This window comes from Syngnathus floridae, chromosome 22, assembly GCF_059516105.1.
Source record: "Syngnathus floridae isolate MCC-2025c chromosome 22, RoL_Sflo_1.0, whole genome shotgun sequence".
In the NCBI taxonomy this organism is placed as follows: domain Eukaryota; kingdom Metazoa; phylum Chordata; class Actinopteri; order Syngnathiformes; family Syngnathidae; genus Syngnathus; species Syngnathus floridae.
In genome coordinates, this window is record NC_142434.1 from 5,502,792 (window position 1) to 5,520,785 (window position 17,994).

At 45.1% G+C, this 17,994-nt stretch overlaps 2 protein-coding genes across 13 annotated transcripts in view; both read right to left on the bottom strand.

Annotated features, from left to right (window-relative positions):
- Positions 1–100: 100 nt before the first annotated feature.
- Positions 101–5,127, bottom strand: prr5b (proline rich 5b (renal)). 3 transcript variants are annotated; one of them, XM_088366896.1, is made up of 10 exons: positions 4,961–5,127; positions 4,463–4,536; positions 3,400–3,537; positions 2,871–2,951; positions 2,379–2,485; positions 2,067–2,158; positions 1,620–1,760; positions 1,267–1,375; positions 925–1,146; positions 101–862 (listed from the first exon to the last, which is right to left on the bottom strand). In XM_088366896.1, exons 2-10 carry the CDS (start codon positions 4,486–4,488, stop codon positions 636–638), a joined length of 1,143 nt encoding a protein of 380 aa, XP_088223022.1. In that variant the 5' UTR covers positions 4,489–4,536; positions 4,961–5,127; the 3' UTR covers positions 101–635. The 3 variants fall into 3 exon arrangements, with proteins under 3 accessions (XP_088223022.1, XP_088223021.1, XP_088223020.1); XM_088366895.1 differs by having other exon boundaries at positions 3,400–3,540; XM_088366894.1 differs by having other exon boundaries at positions 3,400–3,548; positions 4,462–4,536.
- Positions 5,128–6,089: 962 nt separating this feature from the next.
- wnk1b (WNK lysine deficient protein kinase 1b) overlaps positions 6,090–17,994 on the bottom strand; it is a 38,715-nt gene continuing 26,810 nt past the window's right edge. For 2 of the 10 annotated variants that reach the window (XM_088366614.1, XM_088366623.1), the window contains 26 exons: positions 17,120–17,194; positions 16,982–17,062; positions 16,444–16,650; positions 15,943–16,013; positions 15,711–15,864; positions 15,533–15,649; positions 15,354–15,464; positions 15,239–15,290; positions 15,026–15,166; positions 14,351–14,933; positions 13,990–14,288; positions 13,861–13,922; positions 13,353–13,409; positions 12,669–12,752; positions 12,567–12,600; positions 12,426–12,496; positions 12,063–12,344; positions 11,500–11,780; positions 11,340–11,415; positions 11,142–11,271; positions 10,391–10,594; positions 10,067–10,159; positions 9,484–9,525; positions 9,013–9,170; positions 8,877–8,930; positions 6,090–8,635 (listed from right to left, as the gene is read on the bottom strand). In XM_088366614.1, coding sequence (XP_088222740.1) covers positions 8,255–8,635; positions 8,877–8,930; positions 9,013–9,170; positions 9,484–9,525; positions 10,067–10,159; positions 10,391–10,594; positions 11,142–11,271; positions 11,340–11,415; positions 11,500–11,780; positions 12,063–12,344; positions 12,426–12,496; positions 12,567–12,600; positions 12,669–12,752; positions 13,353–13,409; positions 13,861–13,922; positions 13,990–14,288; positions 14,351–14,933; positions 15,026–15,166; positions 15,239–15,290; positions 15,354–15,464; positions 15,533–15,649; positions 15,711–15,864; positions 15,943–16,013; positions 16,444–16,650; positions 16,982–17,062; positions 17,120–17,194 — 3,900 coding nt within the window. In that variant the 3' untranslated portion in view covers positions 6,090–8,254. The other 8 variants (XM_088366615.1, XM_088366616.1, XM_088366621.1 and 5 more) reach the window with 8 other exon arrangements.

Consider the following 17,994-nt stretch of genomic DNA (forward strand, 5'->3'; position numbering starts at 1 on the left):
CTCGGTTGAGTCCGTCGTCTGAATGGAGAGCTGTGAGATATAAACATGGCCACGAGATGGCAGTGGATTACAACTTTTAACTAGAAAAAAGATCACAATGTAAAAAATAATTATAATTTTAATTGAACCAAAACAGCCATGTGTTGTCCTTCAAAATGCTAGATGATGGGCTACGTACAGATCGAATTAAATTAGTTTCAGTGAGGTTCGTCTGTAATTCCTAAAATAAGTAGCTACCCAACACAATATTCTAAATGTATAATGGTGTCTGCGGACTAAAATCATGCTATTTAAAACTTTCCACGGTTAATTATAGCCATGTATTTGATTATATATTCCCTTGTGCACAATAACAATATGCTTTCTTTTGAAATAGGACTTATTTTCGTGGCTATTTTTCAAAATCCGAAAGTTAAGACGCCTAAGATGCATTCAATGACGGCTCACAAAGTAGGACACCACAAAAGTACAAAAAAATGCGCCAAACAGCAGTGACTAGTACTTGAGCATACTGCAGGTTGTATGTTAAGGACGCCACGTCGGGTTTTTTTTGGTGAGGAATTCACATTTTAACATGGCTAAAAGCTAAAAACTGTTGATTTAGCATTATTTGTCTCTTTTTCTTAAGCCACCTGTCAGGCCACACTCTGTCTGTTCCCGCTGCATGTTCCATCTCCAGAATGAGCTCGTGACAAGTCCAGAAAAATGCCCTCGGGGTCGGAGTCCAGAGATTCCGGAACGCAATCCGCGCTCATCTCCGGACTGGACAATGAGCTGGGATCAGAGATCATGCCCTGTGCAAGAATTCCGGGGGAGTTGGACAATGGGGACCTCGAGACTTTGGTTTCCTGGTTTGAGGTACCTGTTCACAGGAATGGATTTGGACCAATTTGTGTAACCAATATTGCAAAGGTGTCATCCTACCTGAGTGGTCCATGCTGGACCCCACCACAGATGTGCTCTCCTCCACGCAGGACGTCATCTCAGACACAGAGTGGCGCCGGATACCTACACCACCTCCCACCGACGAATCCGCGTCATACTCCGCCACGGGGCTCAAGATGGGAACGTTGTAGCTCTTAGAACGTACCACTGGATTCTTAACCGCGGGGGGGTTGCCTGATTTGGACGACCCGGGACGTTTCTCTGATGAGGAAAAAGAAATTGGCTTAAAGGAGTTTTTTTTGTTTGTTTCTTTTTACTTAGATTTCGCTAATGTCAACCACACACCTAACAGACAAAAAGAACAGTTCTGATTGGACGAACCATTTTGGGAATATAATCCATGGGTCCCGAGGTAAGGGGAGACCACCTTCTGGATGAGACACTCCAAACGCAAATAGTCGTTTGTGACACCTTTGGACTCGTGGACACCCTGCATGGAACACACAAAATATTAGCGTGCGTTTTTTTCAAACACCAATTTCCCCCAATTTCAATATCGACTTGAATTTGATTACAGTAATTGTTCAGTGAACAGTTCTGCACATTAAAATGTTGTGTTTGCTCAGGCTGACTCCTAGGTCATGGGAAGACGGCCGCGTTCACACTGAGATGACTTCCTGTGAGACCGTTCTTACGCCACAGATTGTGTTTGGCGAGTGCGTGTGTATGTTGACCTGAAGAATGAGAAGCATCTGTATGATGGAGGGCGGCACTCTAGCTCGAGGCCGCGATAGAGCTTCGTCCAGCTTCAGGTTGAGGGTGATGATATTCCGGAAGTGCAGCAGGGCCATCTGACGCACTGACGGCTCCTTTCCCTAAGAACACACAAAAACAATTGGTATAAAAAGTGTGCACACCCCTATTCAAAAGCCCGGCTTTATTATGGCAAGTGCTACTAGGAAAGCTAAAAAAAAAAGGAACATCTGAACTTTATCAAGGGTTAATCACAGGTACCAGGGTGTGCACACTTATGCAAACACATTTTATTTCATTTTTAGAGTTTATAGGACACATTATGATGCAAAAAGTCATTTTATTTCTCTAAAAACCTACACAGGGGTGTGTAGACAATGTTTAGATTGAACAAGAAGTGTTCTTATTCTGTTGTTGTGTTTTCCAACCTGCACAGGAAAGAAAATGGCCTGCAGCATGGACAGGACATCGCAAAAGAAGAAGTCCCAGGTGTCAGCCAGAGAGTCCAACAGTTTCTGACCTGTGGCGACCAATGAAAATGAAAAAAGTGCTTCAAAGAAAGTTCACACATTTGCATTAACTTGAGATCAGCCAATTTAGTCAATTATTACGCTGAGGTAAAAAGTCCGACTGCTCCTCCGTGTTTATAGTGTTTGGCAATAAAGCAAGTTAATCAAAAACTAAGGTTAATTACTTACTTTGGAAGTGTACTGAAGGAAATGGGGGAGTTCATGTCTTACCTTCATAAAAGCGAATCTTGTCTCGCAGTATGACCATGCCTTTGGTTAGCAGCTGATTCTGAAGGTACTCTGTGAAGAAGGAGCCCAGCTCGGTCTTCAGAAGCTGCCTTGAAAAGTGTACGAACATACACACACACAAAATATTATGGGCATTTTCACTAGTGTGTGTGTCTGTACGTGTCTGTGTACATTAAGTTAATCGGTACTAAGAAAGGCTGCGCTGTTTGAACAGCAGCAGCAGGAGGTTCAGGAAATGACAAGCTCAAAAGTCACAGTAACGACTAAGTGCTCATCACCGACGACACTGTGGTGGGGTGAAACAGTGTGTACACACACACACACACACGCACACACACACACACACACACACACACACACACACACACACACACACACACACACACACACACACACACACACACACACACACACACACACACACACACACACACACACACACACACACACACAAAACAAAGATATACAGCACACCTGACGCCTTCGTTCAGAGTGAAGAGCTCATTTTCACCTAAGTCCTTCTTCTGGAATACTGAGATGACTGCGTTGTGGATACTGAGGAGACAAAATGGACCATATGAGCTAGTTTATCTCAAGGGGACCGTGAAGCAATCCTTTATTTGTAATAAACCCCAGAATTTCAGCAAAAAATGCTGAAGATGTTCCTGATGGAAGATGAGTGGGAATGCGGAAGGATATTCCCAGGAAAAAAAAAATAAACAGAAAATACTCAGAAGAAGAAAATTCTCTGGCTGGTACCTAGGGGGAGCAGTGCCCCTTTGGCCAGTGGTAGTCGACTATCTTAAGTCATAAATGCTGGTATAAAAAGAGAAAATGGAGTGACGATGAAAAGACCCAGAGGAGAAGAAGAGTGGACAGATTCTGTGCTTCTTTTCATATCCTGAACAATGGCGGCTCACAAAACAGCTTTTTCCTTGCGATGTGCTCCAGGCAAGCGAGGCAAAATTATAAAAAGTGTTCAGAGCAGAGCGCCACTGCTGACCTATTCCAGGTGGCATTGGCTCCCGCTCTCCTCTGCTGGGTCCCTTTATCCCTGCTTCCTTCATCCACCGGCTTGGCCTGTGAGAGGTCTGTCAAGCTGGAGGACGAACCGCTGGCCAGCTTCAACCTGTTGTGGAGACTCCTCGAAATCCAGAAAGGTGGAAAAATACACACAAAAAAGATAGGTATGGCCAAGTATTTAAAACAAGACACTTTTCTCTGTGCACTCAGGGTACAACAACAAGGCGCTCTAAAGTAGCCAGATTAGCAAAATGCAATTTATATGGTGCTCATGTTTTTGTGTAAAGTAAGGGGCTCCTCCAAAAAAAAAAAAAACAAAAAAAAAAAAAAAAAAAAAAATCAGGAAAACTAAAATGTCCACATGCAAAAAAAAAATCTCCTGCTTTACTTTTTAAAATATTAACGCATGCCGAAGAGCACTACACTTTCCCTTTAACAGATGGTCGCGGTCAGCGGCCATGTGAGCTTTTGTGCGGAGCCCGACAAAGGAAGCCTTTGAGGTTCAAGTGCAGCCAAGATGCAGGGAAGAATTTCAAAATAACACACAAGTCCTCTTTCCACCGTTCTGTCCGTGCGGTGTTGAATAATAACACGCAAACCCAGATTGTGAAAGTTCAAACAAATTTGCAACGTGAGCTCCAACTTGTTGGAACCCTGATTCAATTGAGGGGATTTGTTTGGTCTAATTAGCAAACAAAGAAGGATGATGGGGGATTTTTGTCATGAATGAAAGCTCCAATGAGGTCATTCAGGAATGCGTGTGTACAAACAAAGACAAAGCAAGAAGGTCCAACTGGAATCGAGCGTGAGAATTTGATATGGTTTGATCAGTTTAGCTCGAAACAATGAAACCATGAAAAATGCAATTTTCTGTTCAAATTGCACACGAAGGCTGGAATTCTGTTTGTTTGATTGTTGAAATGTAGAATATCAGATGTGGAATGGTTGTAATTGTCAAGAAATATCAGTCAATGACAAATAGACAATTTCCCGGGCAGGTGATGTTAAGACCTGCGCAAAAAAAACTTCAACATAGTTCTTACCTTCTTAACGAGCCCTCACGTTCCATGTTTGAATTTGTTGCGTCTCAGAGACGACACGGATGACCAGGCAGCATCTAAAAACACAAATCCAAATTACGTGAGTAAACAGCAAAATGTGTTGATTGGTCGGAACTTAAAATGGCCGCCACAGGTAAAATGACACATGCAAATGGTCAATTAATTAGGTACACAATGATGAGTCAAAAAGTCATGAAATAATTGATATATTTTTGTAGTTTACCTATAGAGAACTCATTAAATGCGTTGCGTGATTACCAGGGGTTAAAAAACACCACAATGAGAATTCAAGTTTAAAAAAATCATTTTACGTGGCAAAGTAATCAAACAATTAAATGCCAAATTAATAAAGTCATGCCAATAAGTGCATTCACAAACGCTAAGTATTCACAACATCACCTGCTCGTTGAATTAAATGGAATTTTCACGAGCTATGGAACATTCTTTAAACTGATTCTCGTACGTTATCAACACACTTACTTTTCCAGAAGTCTCCACTTGTTATTATTTTTTTAAGCTCCACAAATCATGTTGAATTGCTTAAAAAGCTACAGGCATCGCGAGAAGGTTCCTTCCATCAAAAAAGTACACTAGTCAACGTGAGCGCGTGCGTAACACAGAGGAGGGCGGGGCTAGTGTGCGCGTCCACGCGTGGGAGGAAGCCGGAAGACAGAGTGGTTGCCGTGGAAACGTTTTGTGGGCGCGACTTCGCTTGAATGGGTGAGATCAATGATGCTTTAAAATAGTTAAAATAAGTAAATTAAAGCAGAATGTAAGTGTGGAATGCAAATATATGATAACTGAGTGCGCAATCCAGTAGCAGCAAAGTCTGCCATTCAAGGCTAATTTGAGAGTCTAAAGTGCACGGAATCATAAAACAACCGCACCCGCATGGTTTCAGTGGTTTCCCCCATGATATGGCTTGTATGTGCTTAAGTAGTCGTAAAAAAGCGGAGCTGAACACAAACACTGCAAATGTACGCAAAACAATCACTTGAGAGCATGCGGGTCACTGAAGGACACTCACCAGTCGTTGTGTCCACTTCACGGACTCCTAAAAATTGCACGACCCTCACTTAAAGCTTGTCACAAACGTCTGAATAAATCAAATTTATTGAATTGTATATGTTGGAATGGCTTGGTTGGGGTATTAACTGATATACAACCTGAAAAGAAAGTTACAATACAAGGCTTTGTTTGAAATTTTGGTTGTTTTAAATTTGTAACTGAGGTCATAACATTCTCATCCCTTTTCGATGGATTTCGTCGATATATAAACATCTTATTTCTCTATTTTGAGGCCCACTAAAGTAAATAATAGGGATTACTGTTTAGCTGCTCTCGTATGGACAAGATAGGTACTGCAACCACGACAGCGAATTAGACCAGTGTCCTGCTCTCGTGTGGATAATAAAAGTACTGCAACTAGGACGATGAATTAAACCAGTGTCGCTGGTACAATAGTTCAAAGTCACGTCATTTGCAGTAAATAAATAATTAAGTGAAATTTTAAATTACTGATTTAGCTCGGGGGAAATGAAACCAAAGCATACTGCTGTTTTTTTAATGTGTTCTGCTGATCCATCCACCAAGAGGAAAACCCAGTGGCTGGCATTTCAACAACTTTTATTTATTAAGTCTTTACAAATAAAGTAACAAATGTCATTGTATTTGTTTTAATACGAAGCTTGAACACTCTCTAATTAGTGCAAAACATACCGTTAAAGGCTGCTGATGACTCCCCGTGTGTTAAATTTCCACATCCAACCTTTTTTTTTTCCCGTCAAATAGAGAGAAAAGAAACCACTGAGTTAGGTGCTGCTACACACAATAAAACAGCAGATAAAACAAGTGAGGATTGTTTTTTGTTTTTGTTTGTTTTAAGTCAACATCAGACATTGGGAATATAATAATTCTGTGCTCGAGACTAAACAGAAACAGCTGGAGAAAAGGAATTGATCACTTCTACGGCAAAAAAAGTCAGTCCTGCAATGGCGCAGCAATAGAATCTGCTATCTAAATATGAGCTAAAAGCTAATGCTACACCTCTGATGAAAACCGATTCACCCCACTTAAATGCAGGAACATTCACAATACGAACCGGCCTTTCACAGTAAAAGTCATCCAGTACAACTTCACAGTAAAGTCAACCTGTTGCTATTCAACACTGCAGATTCAGCTTGGGGGGGGGGGGTTTAAAAGTAGGATGAAAATGGTCTTCGGGGGCCGACAGTGCGTGCAAAAAGTCTACACACCCTTTTTGGAGTGTCTGATTTTTGTTGGATAAAATGATGGGTCAAGATAAATCACAAAATCCTGTATGAGAGAGGAAGTGGAAATATGTGGTTGCAAAATTGTGCACACCCTCTTAAAAGAGAGATGTGGCTGTGTAAGGAAAAATGAATAGTTCAAAAGTCTAAAAAGTTTGTAACAATAAAAAAATCAAGACCAGGCAACTAAAAAGATGCAACTTATTTTTGGTTAACAAAGGCAGGTGAGTTTGAGGTTGATTCTAAACACAGCCACGTCCCTGTTGCATGAGGGTGTGCACACTTGTGCAACTACGTTTTTTTTCATTTCTTACTTCTAAATTGAGTATTACACATTAATAACAAACTATTTTTAAATGTTTACTTGATCTTGGTATATCTTTTTAATACCACAAAAATAGTAGCATCAGAGCAGGGTTGCGTAGACTTTTTATAACCACTGTAAGTTGCCCTTGCCCAAAAATTAAGGGGTTAAATAAAAAACAGGGCATCACGTTTTGTATTACTGACTGCCTGGTTGTCGAAATGTTGCATTCATTCATTCATAATTTGTCATTTGGTGATTTTGAATTAAAGGCAACATCTACTCAAGTGGCGTGACGTCCTTCCTAAACTCGGCCAAATGGCGGCACTCTCACGTGGTCCTTGTGAAGCTCTCCAGTGTTTGGAGCGGGGAGGGGGCGAGCAAGGCACTGGAAAACAAATTCAGTTTCTTTTGTACATTCACATTCATCTAATAGGGCAATTGGAGAGAGTTTAAAGTGTCGTATATAACTACTGTGGAAGAAACAAAAAAATGTAGCTATCCATATTTGAAAACATTTGCAGGTCAAAATGGCGGCTGAATTGTTGTCGGTTAAGGCATTTTTTTTTAAGTTGAGAAAAATGGACACTTCCCCAATTTGTTCTGACTCCTAACAAACAATAACAATCACAGTGTTGTTTTTACACATCACATGAAAATGTGTGCGTAGAACAGGTCCGCCCAACAGAGGCATATTTGTATTTTTTTTAAATAGAACAATAACTATTAACAACGACATTCAAGAGGAGAAATAATCATCTCGAAAAAAGCCAACGGCGAGGCGTAGCCACGCAACACAAAATCCACCAGAATGGAATCTTGACAAAAAAAAAAAATACTATACAAATGTTGTTCTGAAGGTCACTTTTTTTTTGTCAGCCAACGTTTCTCGTTTCCAACGTTTCTCGTTTTATTGCTTTGATTCGAGAGGGGGGTGGGGCTACCAACTGTGTTCCTATTTGCATCCTAGTGAATGCTAAGACGGCCTCCTCCACTTTATACACACATTGCACGTGTTAGCATGTTAGCTAGACCAGCTACAAGCAAAGACTATGGAGCAAAATGGAGGCGCTCTTCAGTGTTGTTGTGCTCTCTCAAGTTTCACCCAAGTGCACCCGCTCAAACCTCTTTGGCAAACTTCCTCGTTTTCAGTCATGGAGTCCGGTCTGGTCGCCGTTCTGACGAGCCCTCTACTAACCACTACGTGGTCCTCATGTTGGGCCCTCCAGGGTTGCTGACCGACTTGTGCATGAACGTGTGCATGGGACCCTGACTGATCTGGCCGCCAGTCGAGGCGGCGTAAGGGCCAAGCGGCTGAGAGACGCTGACCAGCCGGGGTCCGCCGTGGGCGGGCCCGGACCACTGCGCGGCGTAGGCCGGGGCGGGCACGAACGGGATGAAGTGCGGTGGCGGGTGAGAGTGGGGCGGCGTCGGGGAGGTAGGGGGCTGGCACAGCGAGCCCTTGCGGGAGGCTGGAGAGGTAGTCGGGTTGGACGGGAGGTGGGCGGAAGTGGCGGTGCTGCTCGGGCACAGGTGGCTCGGGGCGGAAAACTTCCTGCCTAAATTAGCGGACTGGATCACCTAAAGACGAGGAGATCATCAAATATAATTATGTCTAAGTATCGGTACTCATAACAACGCTATATTAGCTTTAATGGTTATAATACTGCGACTGTGATGCTATTTGCTAGCACGTCTATGGTGTTTTGCATTAAGTGTTAGCATTAAGCTAGCAGGAAATTCTATTATTATTCTATTATTTGTTAGAAAACAAACTGAGATTTAAACTATTTTTTGTCACAAGGGCTCAAGTGTGGCCTACCTCGTAGCTGTGTCCTTGTGGTGGTGCCTGCTGCAGTTTGCTGCTCTTCTTCCCCTGGAATATAAAATAAAATCATGGCTTAAAATGCATTATAACACCATTCTATGCTTTCTTGGGAGAGTCAACAAAAAATGACCTGTGAGAGGTCTCTGGCCCAATTGTCCACCAATTTATGAAGATCATCAGTGAACGTCCCTTTGCGCTGGTGAGGGGCTGACATATTGAGACACTGGGAGCCCCCCTGGCTTTGAGACAGGGGGCCGGAACCACTCACTGCATTGGTGCTATTGGTCCCTGTGACCCCCCCCCCAAAAAAAAGTAGTGAGATGTCACAATGATAGACTATCTTTAAAAACTAAATTACACAAAATGAAAAACGCAGCATGGAATTCTGGGTAATGTATTCTAAACGGCAAGAGAATGAGGCCACATTTAAGGTTAACTCACGGGTACATGCATGTATGACGTCAATTCAAGCACTTTAGTCAAGCTAACCATCAGTTGCGACGCTCACGCCGGCTGACATGACGGAAAATAAAGCAAGCGCGAGGATGGATGGAAAGCGAAAGGGAAGAGCAGGAAAAGAAACAAGAAGAGAGATAGTTACTGCAAAGCTGGTTGCAGGGGCAGACTTTTTTCACCATCTTCCCTGCACGGCACCCAGAAAGCAAGAATGGGAGGATTGGAAGAGAGTTTACAATTAAAATCCCCAAATGAATCAAAGACATGATTATTCTTTTGTTGACAGAAAAACTCTTACTGAGAAAGATAATGGTCAGTAAACTACATTTTTTTGAACACAACTTTCGGTTCAGGTGATGAGAAAATGAAGCTTCAAAATTGCTTCATGAACCAGTTGTATTTTTGCCTCCTCTAGATGGCACTGTTGCCTTAAAAGGAATTAAATCAATGGCAAGTCAGTATGCTCTCCACTCAATGTAAGACCAAAACTACAACTGGTTCATGAAGCAAATTTGAAGCCTCCCTACAAAAAAAAAAGAAAAAAAACCTCCAGTCCGGACTGTCAAATGCATTCCAAAATGATGCTATAACCGAGCGAAACTGTCACGTCAATTTGTGTCGTCGCAAAAATCGACACACAAGGTGATTTTTCGAACGTGATGATTGTACATGAAGGCAAAATAGAGGAGAGACATGTAGGAAGGCAGAGAAATGAAAGCGGTACACACAAAGAGCCAAGCAGGGCGTACTCAGAAAGCGCGTCCTCCTGCCGCCAGGCTTCAAGGCCAAACGCTCGGAACCCCAGTTGAACTTTACGCAGCCTGAGTGAGGAGATGAAGACGGGCCGGGTGAGGGACGGGGGGGGGGGGGGGGAGAAAGAGTGCAACAAAAAGAGAGATGGGACAGAGAAGACATTGGAGTTATTGCAAAGAGAGAGAACTCACAGGAAAGGAAAGGTGAGCGGCGTGTTCGAGTGAGTCGCGACACACAAGCGTGCTGTTTGTTTGCGAGGCCAAGATGGCGACCGCAGACGTTCTTCCCCTTGAGCCTACCTGGGGTGGCAGCGCACAAACTGGGCATCGAGGGCGCCGCCGAGCTGGTGTAGGCCGAACACAGGATGTCGCTGGAGGGAGCCGCTTTGAGTTGCCGCTCGCTGCTAAAGTCGCCGCCGCCGGGCTCCGCTAAACCTCCCGCCGCTAACTGAGCTAGCTGGGCGGGGCATGACGCCGGGACGCTCTGGTCCGCCAGAGTGCTGCCTGGAAACGACGGAGGGCGGCGGGGAGGCAGGGTGAGCGGCACGGGGGAGGGGGGGGGTTGTGCGCACACACAGACAGCAGGTGTCCAAAACACACACGCAGACACACACGCAGGAAAACAGACAGGGGGAGGCAGTCAGAAATGTTCAAGCTTGGAGCCTGGAGGCAGCAGCGCCCACCCGCGCGCACGTGGAAACGAAGCGGACACACGTAAACACATAACGGTACATCACGTTAAAAGCTTGCAATGACTGAAAATACACTGGCAAAAAAAAATTACAGTGGATATAAAAAGTCTACACACCCCTGTTTAACAAATGAAGAATATATTCCAAAAGCATTCCTGAACAGCTGAACTTTAAATGACATTTAACATAAAATGTGAATCCTTCAGCAGGACCGCAGCCATATTCAGTCTATGAGAGGGTGTGCACACTTACGCAACTACAAAAAAAGTGTTGAAATTATTGAGCTTGTCATTTGCACAAGGGCGTGTGGATTTTTCATACCCACTCTGAACTGAGTCTTTAATAGTAGTGAGGCCCACCTGGCTGAAGTGGACTTTTGCTGCCGTGCGAGGAACTGGTCCTGGACGATTTTGTGGATTTGCTCTTGGTGGGTCGCCTCCGCCTACCGGCCAAGGCGATGACCGGAGGAAGAACGGTGGGTGGAGGAACCTACGCCCAAGACATCGCTTGGTCTAGAAACTTTTTGCTAATCTACGAAATTCACTTGTGTCACTTACTTTTCCAAGCCTGGTGAACAAACCGTCAATCTCTTCCTTCTGCCGCGAGTGGAGGGCCTGAATCTCGCTCAAGTGTCTGGTGGAATTTAAAAAAAAAAAAAAAAAAAAATGAAAACATGAGTTATCAGTCTCCACAAGAACCGTATTGCCGCCGCCTCACTTTTCTCGGAGACGATTGATTTCCTTCTTAAAGTCCTCGTCCTCGTCTTCCGAGTCGTTGTCGCTACTCATGTAGGAGTTGTTGAAGGAGTTGCCGCTGTTCAGACTTGCTATGGAAACTTTGCGGGCAGTGTCTGGACTTGGGAGGCGGTTGGGCTTGGCTGGTCCGTTCGCCGCCGCCGCCTGGACAGCGGGTGGTGGACTTGGCCCGGGCTCGGTGCTCTGCTCTTGGGCTCGACTGACGGCAAATCTGCCTACTTTAGCCTCAGAATTGGTGGTGACCTGTATTAAAATACAGACATGTACGTTTTTAAGTTAGATGTATGTTGAGGTCATTTTTCTGCCCCTAGGTGGCATTAGTGTTTCACGAGGAACTCGTACATTCCTAGCCGGGCATACATCCTCCCCACTCTCAAAGGAGTGTCCTGTAGCAAGCTAGCGGTAGCAACCTAATGCTAACTAGCGGCCTACTATTGCTGTTTTGATTGAATTCATTCTTCTCTATATCATATGACATTTAATGCATTTGAATGACACGCAGGAACCCAGAAGAAAGTTTTCTACCTGGAAGCGTCCGATGGTTGTGGGAGGCGAGAGGCACGGGGAGGCCAGAGGGGAAGGGCGTTGGGACTCGCCTATCATTTTTCTGGGAAGTCCATCGACCACATCTCCTGATGCTCCTCTCACTTTGAGCGAGGAGCCCTTGTGCAGCGTGTTCTCCGGGCTGGAGAGATTAGAAGAGGACGATGACGAGGGAGTGCTGGAGGAGGATGAAGAAGAAGTGGTGGAGGAGGATTCCGTGCAGGTTGGGCACTGCTTTGGAGGCTCTTCAGTGGACAGCGACACCTTCGCAAAGATGGGGAAAATGAAAAAATAAGAGCGTGGAACCAGGAACTGGGATAAATGATTTCTTGGAGCTCTTCAAACCTGAAATCTACCGAGTTTGATTCCACTTTGAGGAGCAGCAGCGGAGGCGTCTTCCTCTGGAGATAAAGAAGCTAAAAGTTAAACAACACGTAAAATAATGAAATAGCAATCATGTAATAGATCGCAAGTTGCTATACATACTTGGTTGTCCCACCAGAGGAGCAACCTGGGAAGCCTGAAATAAACATGGAGGAGACAAATGATTAAAAGTGTGTGTATAAAATGTGGAACACGTGTGTGTACCTGAGTGGGTGTACTAATAGGGACATTTTCGGGGCTAAGGGCTCGTCTCAGCTGAGCATCCAGATCCTCCAGAGGCTGCTGGGACTGCAGAAACACAATTAGAGAATTTGTTTTGCTTGTAGACGACTATTTTGAATTCAATCGAACGTCTATATAAATTTAAGAGTGAGATTTTTTCTTAACTCATTCACTGCCATTGACGGCTGAGTTATTCGCATGACTTGTACATCTAAGATAAACTCAATTTTTCCTCCAGACATAAATCATTCAAAGCGCAGTAAAATTTAACTGCAGTCAAGTCATTTTAATCCAAGCAGACACGTTTCGCCCGCGGGAGTTTCGTAAGAGGCAGCGAGTGAATGTCAGCGACTCCCACATTTTTATTGAGCGCGCTTCTGGCGCTTGAAGGGAAAATTATTTTTAGACAGACATCGGCCGTCACAGACACAACAAAACAGTCTGGGGGATAAAAGTCTATTGTGTCTCAGGTAGTTTGTCAGCGAGTGCTTCTTTTGCACTAAATCTGTCAGTTTGAAACGACGTCATTGCTCTTTCCAGCCTCACTGATTATTGCTCAGCATCCTCCATGCAGCAATCCTCATAAAACATTCAACGTTAGTAAAAGCACTAAGACATGATGGAGATGAATGGTACTTTTAAATAGCAGCAAAAAAACAACAACACCTGAGTGAGATATGGTCCAGGGAGGAACGGCGGGAGTTCTGAAGAAGGAGAACTGGTCTAATCCCGGAGTGGGAGAGATGAGGGGGGAGGGGGGGGGGGGGGGAGTCAGTGAACTTGCATGCACAAGGAGTTGTGAGGAAACGTGTTAATACATGGTGAGCATTTCCTTTAAATGTTAATTGGCAGGGTTACCGACAGTTTTAGTCAGATTCAAGAAAAACTCAGTGGTGGAGGTTTGGTGTCAAACTTATCATAAAATAAAGACAACTAAATGTGTAATAAAAACAACCAAAAGGCTTCCGCTAACAAGGTCATTTAGCTTAATGCTAACATACAATGCAAAACGCTATAGAGTGGCTAATGAATAGCATTGTGCGACGATTTTATACCGACGATATATTTACTCACGCAAACACATGCCATAAAATAATACTGGCATGCATATATTCTTCATCCTCGGTGAAGAACGATTATTTTGAAAATTTGAACGCAGTTCAAAGGTACTCACCGGTACCCTAGACAAGGGTGTTTTGGATGGAGTGGTCTGGCCAAAGGTGGCGGCAGAGTTTGCTGGAGGAAATAGTAAAAATGATATCAGTGAATGAGAAATTTGAGGACGGCCATCAAAAAGCTGTACCTGCAGGTGCAGGTGCAGGAGTGGAGCTAGGTGTGCTGGGCCCCTGAACGGGGCTGGGCGAGCCCAGCGCCAGGGTGGTGGGAGGCTGAGGAGTATTGGCCGTCTGGCCGGAGCCAATAGAAGTGGCGGGAGTGCCCAACGGGGAGGAGGTCCCGCCTGCTGAGTTGGCGTCGGCCTGCGGTGAGTCCCCCTGAGGGGAAACCGCCCCTCCGCCGAGATCCATGAAGAGCGAGCGCAGCTTCTTCTCTAGAGCTTGAATGTCGTCCGGCTTGCTTTGACACTCCATGGAGGCGTCACACCTAGGAGGGGAATATCACCAAAATTCAACCCAATTGACTTTCGGATCGCCGATAAAACTCACCTTGAGTCGCATTCCCCACAGTGAGTGTGCGTCTGCCCGGGCTGGGCGGTTATTTGTGGCTGCGAGTGCACCATGGTGGGTTGCACTGAAGAAACGCTGGAGGAGGAGGACGACGACGGCGGCGGCGGTGCGGGGAGGACGCAGGAAGAGCTGGATGAAGCCAACGAAGTGGGGGAGAGCGAGCGATGGTCGAGGGGGGGTTCGCTGGCCGGAAGGCTGGAGGAGGGCGAGGTCACCACGGAGGGGGGAGGGGATGCGAGCATTGTCGAGAGGATGTTGGAGACACCGGTGAGGGGTAAAGTGGCCGAGACCGAAGCGGAAATGGACGCCTGGGAGTGATTCACCACAGCAGAAGAAGAAATAGGAGACGCATCGGAGGGCTCCTGGTTTGAAGTCGGAGCGGCAACGCCATCTGAAGCCTCGCCCGCCGGAGTGGACACTGGAGGGTGGGCGGAGTGGATGGAGGCGGGGGCGGTGCTTGGTCCTGGATCCAACTGATTTTTGTTCTGTCGTAACTCTGAGAAGGCTTGCTGTAAACTGACAGCTCCCGCCGATTTTGACAACTCCAAACCTTGAGTTGAACCTCCAAAAAAAAACAAAAAAAAACAAACAAACTGTGACTTATGGCTGGTTGAAAAATAATAGCTTCATCAATCAAATCGATAAAATGCTCACCTAATTCAACAGAAGCTGCACGGGAAGGTAAGGGAGAGGTCGGAAAGCTCAGTTCCTTGATTCTGGCCTCGGGTACGGGGCTGACAATGAATTTGCGCCCGGCTGAGTGGACCACTTGTCCTGTTGCGCTGGGTGGCGTGTCTAAAAAAAAAAAAAAAAATTGTTTGTGCATCTCCAAGTAACAAAGCTTTGTTTCCGATTAATGATGATCACCTGGCATGGGGATTGATATCGTCAGATTCTGCTGGGCCGTGTCACCGCTCATCTGGAAGCCAATCCAATACGATTAATCGCGATCGACTGCATAACGACGCGCCATTGGACTCACCTGCCCGCTTGTGTCCCTCTCCAGGCCTTTTTTATCGGCGTTCTCGATTACCTCCCGGACCTGCTCGATGAATGACTCCCTCTCGCTCTCCAGGATGAACTCGCTCTGGACCTGGAGACCATGACGGCGATTTTTAGGTCCCCCGGCACAGGTTGTTAGGAAGTGTTGATGAGTCATACCATGATCTGGGCGATCTCCTCCGGGTTGTCTCCGTCCAGGTCGAACCTGAAGGTGACCATCTTCCTGTTGTGAGTCTCCAGCTGGCATTCCGCTACTCTGTCGCCACGGTTGGATATCTTCACATGGACACAAAAACATGAAGAACCTGGCACAAAGGAGTGTTTCGAATCTTATTACATTTAAAACGTTGAGTTTGGCCTTGGAGAACTTCTCGTGCCGCGACCGGCTTCTCACGGAACGTCTCTGGTGTCGTTTGGTGGAGCGGCCTTCGTGACGACCACCGCCTCCTCCCTCGTTGCCGTCGCTGAGGCCAGAAGCCTCAGAGTAGCCGCTGAAATGGGTCAGAGAACTAATAAAAATATGCACGGGTACGTAATCGTGCTCAGGATAATAAAGCGTCTATTATTACCTCTCTATGGATGCTTGGGTTAAGGGCGCCAGCAGCTGGAAGTGGGAAAGGTCCGAGGGTTGGGACACAGACTGAAATGCAAGCGTTCGAGTCAAAAATATAAAAAATATATACATCATCATCACACTGAGGCTGGACGATTCATCAAAATTTCAACCTGGGTTTTGATTTTGGAAGAAAAAAAAAAACGATTGAACATGCAGAACTACGCAGAGTTTCCAAGGTTTGAATTTGATTTCAATCTCAACAAAAATAATCTTAAACAATAAAAAATATTAATAGATAAAAAATAAAATAATATAATAATAGTAAATAAATAAAAAATAGAATAATATATGTTAATATATTATTATATTAACATTACTATCATAAAAATCTTTCTTTTTCTTAATCGTCCAGTCGTTACATCATACACACACATTTGGGGGAGTCAACAATTCACAGCTAAAGGTTTGGGTTCTATTCGGAACCTCAGGGAGCAGGTCCATTTTCGCCTTGTACCTGGGGAGGGGCTTCTGTGGCAGGGGCGGGGACTATACTGATGATTGGCACCGTGGTGGCCAACAGCTGGGACGGGGGCGCGGGGAGAGAGGGGACAGGAAGCGGCAGCGGGCAGGGAGGGGAGGCCACGGCCGCTGTCGGCACGGTGACGGGAGGGGGCGGCGAAGGAGCGCGGCTCGACGTGGTTGCGGGGGCACTCGCACCGGGCTGAGGTGAGGAGGAGCCGGGAAAAGGAGGAAGAGGAGACAGAAAAGGAAAGATAAGTCAGGAAGAGGGTGGACTGAAGGAACATGTAGGAAACGGAGGAGCACACACACAGCGCCACCGAGGTTACCTGAACCAACGCTCGGGGAGTTTGGTAGAGAAAAAAAATGCGTTTGATACTTGGGGATGGGCTGAGGTCACATGACTGAACACACGAGATAATGACACAAACCCGACACGGGTGGCATGCCGAGGAATGCAGAAGAAAAAAAAAGCTCATGTGAGTGATGTCATTAAAGTCAATATGCTGGATGAGGAACACGTGCGAGTGTACCTGCGCCTGCGCCTGCAGCAAGGAAATATGGGCGGGGCTCTGGGCTGATGATGTCACCGATGACTGGATAGAAACACCCACCTGTCGAGAGCAATTCTTTGAAGCCTTCAGAAGATAAAGGAGATTTAGTTTGCATACCTGCTGGGTGGTCCCGGGCTGGGAAGCCGCCGGGGCTAACAGCGGGGATCCCGGGGTGGGCTGGGCGCTCGAAACCTAACATTTGCCAAATTAAAAAGAGAAGCAAAAAAAAAAAAAAAAAAACCAGGAATTAGTATTTGTGGATGGCTTCCCGATGGGAAAATACATGAGTGCAAACGCAAGGCACTTCTATTAGTCTACATTCCGTTCTTGTGTATGCACACATGAAATGGTCCGAGATAATCAAACTACGCGGCGTTCGCAAAACTCGGGGGTTAGGCTCGTTAGGCGGGGATACGTCTTCATGCAGTTGGCAAATTAATGGCAATAATATTAAGCGTGGGTTACGCTCACACGAAAAACAACCAAAATGCTATTTTCCTTTTTTCTTACCCTTTGTACTCAAACGTCACATGAGTAACATGCCAGTCATATTCAAATTGGAATTATCAAAGCAAAAAAAAAAAAAAAAAATACCCTTAGAAGGCTGCGTACAACGTTATACTTGTCAAGACGGGAGCTTAAACAAGTATAGTTGCGGCACGTTGACTAACCGGACAAGAAAGGATACAACTGACAAAAAAAATAAAAAATCGCACAACAGAAACAGAAATGAAAACAACGATAAATACGACACAGATCCTATCAGCTTTCTAAGGGTTTGACGAGTTGCAGCTGTGACCTTTGAACCCTGCAAAAGACAGTAATAACCAAATGGGAAAGCTGCAAATAAAATAAACTGAATTGAAGCAGTATGACACAAAGCTGGAAAAAAAATTGAAGACGGTAATAACAAACAAGGAAAGCTGCAAAACAAAAACAAAAACAAATGAATCGAAGTGGTACAAAAAAAATAAATCACAAAAAAATTCACT